Here is a 7,500-nt window from a genome sequence, read left to right as displayed (position 1 = left end):
TTACGTTCTCTCAGTCTGTCTATTCCTGTTGCACTTTCACCTACTATATATCCCCCTCTTCTGTTCTGTTGTTTTCTCTCTTCCTTTCCTCCATTTTATGCTAATTCTCTGCATGCTTTTCTCCTTTCTCTGCCGCTCTCCTCCTCCCTCGCTCTTTCCCTCTCTCTTTCCCTCTCCTCCTCCCTCGCTCTTTCCCTCTCTCTTTCCCTCTCCCTTTCTCTCTCTCTTTCTCTCTCTCTTTCCCTCGCTCTTTCCCTCTCTCTTTCCCTCTCTCTTTCCCTCTCCCTTTCTCTCTCTCTTTCTCTCTCTCTTTCCCTCGCTCTTTCCCTCTCTCTTTCCCTCTCCCTTTCTCTCTCTCTTTCTCTCTCTCTTTCCCTCGCTCTTTCCCTCTCTCTTTCCCTCTCTCTTTACCTATCCATTTCTCTCTCTCTTTCTCTCTCTCTTTCCCTCTCCCTTTCTCTCTCTTTCCCTCTCTCTTTACCTATCCCTTTCTCTCTCTTTCTCTCTCTCTTTACCTATCCCTTTCTCTCTCTCTTTCCCTCTCCCTTTCTCTCTCTCTTTCCCTCTCTCTTTCCCTCTCCCTTTCCCTCTCTCTTTCCCTCTCCCTTTCTCTCTCTCTTTCCCTCTCCCTTTCCCTCTCTCTTCCCTCTCCCTTTCTCTCTCTCTTTCCCTCTCTCTTTTCCTCTCCCTTTCTCTCTCTCTTTCCCTCTCTTTCCCTCTCCCTTTCTCTCTCTCGCTCTTAGAAATAAAACCGTCGACTCGGGGATCTATATCAAGCGCTGCTGTAAGGGATTCTGCATCGACATCCTGAAGAAGATCGCCAAGCACGTGAAGTTCACCTACGACCTCTACCTGGTGACCAATGGAAAACACGGCAAGAAGATCAACGGCACCTGGAACGGCATGGTGGGAGAGGTGGGCCTCCGGAGCTGCAGCTAGTCTGTCTGTGTATGATGGTGTCCTGGGGGTTAGCTACCTGTGTCAGTCTGTCTGTTTAGCAGTCTGCAGGTATCAATCTGTCAAATGTATCTTATGTTTGTCTGTCTCTGTTTGTCTGCCAGTGTCTGTGTCTGTCTGTATCTGTGTCAGTGGCTATCCCAACCGGAACCATGCCCTCTGTTATCAACTTGGAGCTACCTGGAAGGAAAACTCATTCTGAGTGACTTATAGACAGACGTTCCTCTTCCACTTCCATGTCACCAGTTTGTTCAGTTGGGCATCAGCTAATGTCAGTCAGGTTAAGTACCTCACTCAAGGGTAAAGAGCAGTCTACCATGAAAGTCCAGTTTGTGTTATAAGGATGTTGCGTAATCGACATTGGTCCCAAGGTAAGGTTGTTGTCAGTTCTAATATACAGCAGTAGCAGCAGCTGCACTGAGGCAGAGAGTAGCAGAGTTTTTAGTTTACAACTTTGTTCTAACTTCAGGAAAGTTCTAATGTTGCCCCTCACCTTGGTAACAGCCCAAAGGCTGTGGGTAAAAATACGTAGTGGGAGTTTACTGTAGCAGAGGATGTTCTGGTTGGAATAACCTTCCACTGTCATAGACAGGACTACATATCCACTGTCATAGACAGGACTACATATCCACTGTCATAGACAGGACTACATATCCACTGTCATAGACAGGACTACATATCCACTGTCATAGACAGGACTACATATCCACTGTCGTAGACAGGACTACATATCCACTGTCATAGACAGGACTACATATCCACTGTCATAGACAGGACTACATATCTACTGTCCTACTACAGTATAATCCACATTGACAGTATACATTTCAGCCATTTAGCAGACTCTCTTATTCAAAGCGTATCTCACACTCTTAATGACCCCAGATCTGCACACGACGACCGCATGGATCACATATACAGTGCCTTGCGAAAGTATTCGGCCCCCTTGAACTTTGCGACCTTTTGCCACATTTCAGGCTTCAAACTGTAACAGCGTTCTTCGTTTGTTGAAAGAAAGTCAGACCGAAATGCAGCGTGGTGGTTACTCATGTCTTTAATGAAAAAAGTGACGGTACATGAAATAACGATAAATACAAAAAACAACAAACGGAACGTGAAACCTAATACAGCCTATCTGGTGAAACTACACAGAGACAGGAACAATCACCCACGAAATACAAAGCGAACTCAGGCTACCTAAATACGGTTCTGCTGATTGAGAACCGCCTCAGGCAGCCAAGCCTACACTCGACACACCCCTAATCAACCACAATCCCAATGCCTACAAAAAAAAACAATACGACAACACAATAACCCATGTCACACCCTGGCCTGAACAAATAATTAAAGAAAACACAAAATACTAAGACCAAGGCGTGACACAAACATAAAGATATAAAACTGTATTTTTTTGTGAAGAATCAACAACAAGTGGGACACAATCATGAAGTGGAACGACATTTATTGGATATTTCAAACTTTTTTAACAAATCAAAAACTGAAAAATTGGGCGTGCAAAATTATTCAGCCCCCTTAAGTTAATACTTTGTAGCGCCACCTTTTGCTGCGATTACAGCTGTAAGTTGCTTGGGGTATGTCTCTATCAGTTTTGCACATCGAGAGACTGACATTTTTTCCCATTCCTCCTTGCAAAACAGCTCGAGCTCAGTGAGGTTGGATGGAGAGCATTTGTGAACAGCAGTTTTCAGTTCTTTCCACAGATTCTCGATTGGATTCAGGTCTGGACTTTGACTTGGCCATTCTAACACCTGGATATGTTTATTTTTGAACCATTCCATTGTAGATTTTGCTTTATGTTTTGGATCATTGTCTTGTTGGAAGACAAATCTCCGTCCCAGTCTCAGGTCTTTTGCAGACTCCATCAGGTTTTCTTCCAGAATGGTCCTGTATTTGGCTCCATCCATCTTCCCATCAATTTTAACCATCTTCCCTGTCCCTGCTGAAGAAAAGCAGGCCCAAACCATGATGCTGCCACCACCATGTTTGACAGTGGGGATGGTGTGTTCAGGGTGATGAGCTGTGTTGCTTTTACGCCAAACATAACGTTTTGCATTGTTGCCAAAAAGTTCAATTTTGGTTTCATCTGACCAGAGCACCTTCTTCCACATGTTTGGTGTGTCTCCCAGGTGGCTTGTGGCAAACTTTAAACAACACTTTTTATGGATATCTTTAAGAAATGGCTTTCTTCTTGCCACTCTTCCATAAAGGCCAGATTTGTGCAATATACGACTGATTGTTGTCCTATGGACAGAGTCTCCCACCTCAGCTGTAGATCTCTGCAGTTCATCCAGAGTGATCATGGGCCTCTTGGCTGCATCTCTGAACAGTCTTCTCCTTGTATGAGCTGGAAGTTTAGAGGAACGGCCAGGTCTTGGTAGATTTGCAGTGGTCTGATACTCCTTCCATTTCAATATTATCGCTTGCACAGTGCTCCTTGGGATGTTTAAAGCTTGGGAAATCTTTTTGTATCCAAATCCGGCTTTAAACTTCTTCACAACAGTATCTCGGACCTGCCTGGTGTGTTCCTTGTTCTTCATGATGCTCTCTGCGCTTTTAACTGACCTCTGAGACTATCACAGTGCAGGTGCATTTATACGGAGACTTGATTACACACAGGTGGATTGTATTTATCATCATTAGTCATTTAGGTCAACATTGGATCATTCAGAGATCCTCACTGAACTTCTGGAGAGAGTTTGCTGCACTGAAAGTAAAGGGGCTGAATAATTTTGCACGCCCAATTTTTCAGTTTTTGATTTGTTAAAAAAGTTGGAAATATCCAATAAATGTCGTTCCACTTCATGATTGTGTCCCACTGGTTGTTGATTCTTCACAAAAAAATACAGTTTTATATCTTTATGTTTGAAGCCTGAAATGTGGCAAAATTTCGCAAAGTTCAAGGGGGCCGAATACTTTCGCAAGGCACTGTAGATGCCTCTTGACTTACACAATGCATCAGAGCTGTGCATAAAAGAGAGAAAGAAGTCACTGCAGGGTTAAAGTTGGTCCTCTCCATTTTGTGCTGACTTCATTTTGCTCACTGGTGTCGGCATTGATGGAGGGAAGGCAGCCACTAATCCTCGTAATCCCAAATATTTGAGGCAATACTCTTGATTACGTGAGTTTGGCTTCAAACATCGACAGACGTGAACACAGAACACACACGCAAGAGTTCTCGCTCGCTCGCTCGTTCTCAGTACCACCCACACAGGTCACTTTCATAACGGAGAGAGTACAAGCCGTGGGAGGGAGAATACGGAAAGAGAGAGGAAGTGGGTACACTGCTGGACAGACTTGCTCCCCCTGGGGGGGACACACACTAACACAAACAAATCCTTGGCACGCAAACCTACAGACCACAGGTAAAGGAAATAGTCTCACCCCCCCTCTCATTCCCTCCCTCTGTCATTCACATTCACACCTTATTAACTCAGTCAGTTCTGTCCCACTTTACCCCGGTGCTGTAGGGCCCAGGTATTTAGGGCTAAATATACCTGGAGAGATGGAGGGGCACGAAGGGAGGGATGGAAAGCAGGGAGGAGAGGGAGGAGGAGGCAATGGGGTGGCTATTTCAAGCTGCCATGACCCACTCTGCTAACCCAATTCTCCCTCCCTTGTTCTCTCTCTCTCCCTCCCTCCCTGATTCTCTCTCTCCCTACACTCCCTCGTTCTCTCCCTCCCTCCCTCCCTCCCTCCCTCGTTCTCTCTCTCCCTCCCTCCCTCGTTCTCTCTCTCCCTCCCCTCCCTCGTTCTCTCTCTCCCTCCCTCCCTCATTCTCTCTCTCCCTCCCTTGTTCTGTCTTTTTCCATCCCTCCCTCGTTCTGTCTCTCTCTCTCTCTCGTTCTGTCTGTTCTGCCTTCCCTCCCTCGTTCTGTTTCTCTCTCCTTCCCCTCCCGCACTGTGGATCACAAGTCTCCACTTGGACTGTTCTTGATGTATAGACACTGTCTCTCATTGACCTTTCTCTTTCTCTCTCCCTACCGTCTCTCTCTCTACCTCTCTCTCTCAGGTGGAGACGAAGAAGGCCCACATGGCTGTGGGCTCCCTCACCATCAACAAGGAGAGGTCAGAGGTCATTGACTTCTCGGTTCCCTTCATCGAGACAGGCATCAGCGTCATGGTATCCCGTAGCAACGGCACCGTCTCGCCCTCTGCCTTCCTCGGTGAGTTTGACCCACAAACAGACTCTGCCAACGCTGCCAACTTTACAGTATCACCCAAATGTTCCATCCAGTGTGTACTGAGACTGAATTATAATGTGCTTAAATCTCTCTCTTTCTGTCTGTCTCATTCCCCTCCGATATTTTCTTTCTTACTCCCACTCTCTCTGACTTCCTCTCCCTCGCCTCTATCTCACTCACTTTTTGTTTCTCTGTGTACTCTTCATTTGCATATTTTTATCTTACTCGCCCTCCCTCCGTTGGCCTTTCTCTCTCTCTCTCTGCCTCTCTCTCAGAGCCCTTCAGTGCTGATGTGTGGGTGATGATGTTCGTGATGCTGCTGCTGGTTTCGGCGATTGCTGTGTTTGTGTTTGAGTACCTCAGCCCTGTGGGCTACAACCGCTGTCTGGCCGACGGTAGAGGTGAGAGGGTCTGGCTCTACACCAGAATGAACATCTCTCTCACAATCGCACACACGCGCATACACACACACATACACATTTTTCTCTTTCTCTTCCTCATTCTGTTACTTGCTCATTCACTCTCTCTCTCTCCCTTTCTCTCTCTCTCTCTCTCTCTCTCTCTCTCTCTCTCTCTCTCTCTCTCTCTCTCTCACACACACACACACACACACACACACACACACACACACACACACACACACACACACACACACACACACACACACACACACACACACACACACACACACACACACACACACACACACACACTGCTTTGCACAGTGACCTTCCCCAACTCCCACATGGCAGCCAGTAAACCCTGATCACCCTCCTGCCTAGCCCCTCCTCCTCCTCCCCAGCCCCTCCTCCTGTCCTTCTTCACCTCTCAGAGCCCAGTGCAGGTGAAGTCTCTTCTCATTGATTTCAACACGCCTCCCCTGGATCTTCATGTATTTTAATGTGGGCCCTGTGTTTTAAATGCATTTCCATATTCTCAGGAATCACATGTCAGGCCTGACAGGGATGGGCCCATTTTTATTACATCTCCCAGCTTAAAATAAATAATCAACGTCTCTCCATCCTATTCATGACGGAACTATATTTGGAGACCATATCTTTTTTTAATCTCTCTCATCCTTCATGTTCTGGAGACTAAGACCCTCTTTCCTAAAGCATTGTAGGAGTGCTATTGTTAGCTGGTCATACACTAGACTTGGGAATTCAGTGTTTGTGCGAATTGGATCAAATGTTGGATTCCAACTAGTGATACTTATGGTGGCTACTTATAGAACAGTAAATACACCTGATGTGCCAAAAGGTATTATCATGATGGGTTCAATCTTGTGTGGTAGTGACAGCACACATATATTCAACAACAATAGGCAAACTTAGTAGTGGACTAAAGCCTCATCTGCACTACAACACAGGTGACACAGCACCGTGGTCCAATCATTCGTGTTCCTCCAGCTTCCCTAGCCACATTGTGCTTCATGATCCTACAGCTAACCACAACATAACTACAACACTGAGACACCTCCCTGAGACCACTACTCATTGTGATCACTACCTGTCTCTCCATCAGAGCCTGGAGGGCCCTCCTTCACCATCGGCAAGGCCATCTGGCTGCTGTGGGGTCTGGTCTTCAACAACTCTGTCCCAGTGCAGAACCCCAAGGGTTGGACCAGTAAGATCATGGTGTCGGTGTGGGCCTTCTTCGCTGTCATCTTCCTGGCCTCCTACACTGCCAACCTGGCAGCCTTCATGATCCAGGAGGAGTATGTGGACCAGGTGTCTGGACTCAGTGACAAGAAGGTAAGGCCTGTCATTAAACTTCATTAGTCCTTTACTCGCTCTTTCTTACTAGCTCTCTCCTCTCCTTATCTCACCTCCATTCCATCTCACTGTCCATCTTTCCTTGATTCTCTTGATTCTCTTGATTTCTATCTCTCACTCTGTCCTCTGCCTGCCACCACTTTCCTCACGCCATCATTATTTCTACACCTCTTATCTCATCTCTCTCGCTCCGTCTCTCTCTCTCCCTATCTCCTCCCCTCAGTTTCAGAGACCCAATGACTTCTCCCCTCCGTTCCGGTTTGGGACGGTCCCTAACGGCAGCACGGAAAGGAACATCAAGAACAACTACAAGGAGATGCATGGCTACATGATCAAGTTCCACCAGAAGAATGTGGATGAGGCCCTCTATGGTCTGAAGACTGGGTGAGCAGGGGAATGGGGTCTTAGACTGGGTGAGGAGGGAGAACAGGGCCTTAGACTGGGTGAGCAGGGGGAATGGGGTCTTAGACTGGGTGAGCAGGGGGAATGGGGTCTTAGACTGGGTTAGCAGGGGGAATGGGGTCTTAGACTGGGTGAGGAGGGGGAGCAGGGCCTTAGACTGGGTG

At 46.9% G+C, this 7,500-nt stretch overlaps 1 protein-coding gene across 2 annotated transcripts in view; it reads left to right on the top strand.

Moving 5' to 3' along the window:
* LOC109891962 (glutamate receptor ionotropic, NMDA 2B) overlaps positions 1–7,426 on the top strand; it is a 98,968-nt gene extending 91,542 nt beyond the window's left edge. For both annotated transcript variants that reach the window (XM_031820359.1, XM_031820358.1), the window contains 5 exons: positions 744–915; positions 4,988–5,141; positions 5,435–5,560; positions 6,684–6,913; positions 7,158–7,426. In XM_031820359.1, the coding sequence (XP_031676219.1) occupies positions 744–915; positions 4,988–5,141; positions 5,435–5,560; positions 6,684–6,913; positions 7,158–7,322 (847 nt within the window). In that variant the 3' untranslated portion in view covers positions 7,323–7,426. The remainder of the gene's footprint in view (positions 1–743; positions 916–4,987; positions 5,142–5,434; positions 5,561–6,683; positions 6,914–7,157) is intronic.
* Positions 7,427–7,500: the final 74 nt, after the last annotated feature.

This window comes from Oncorhynchus kisutch, unplaced genomic scaffold (assembly GCF_002021735.2).
Source record: "Oncorhynchus kisutch isolate 150728-3 unplaced genomic scaffold, Okis_V2 scaffold3274, whole genome shotgun sequence".
In the NCBI taxonomy this organism is placed as follows: Eukaryota; Metazoa; Chordata; class Actinopteri; order Salmoniformes; family Salmonidae; genus Oncorhynchus; species Oncorhynchus kisutch.
The sequence above is the reverse complement of the archived record's forward strand: the minus strand, read 5'-3'. Positions and strand labels throughout refer to the sequence as shown.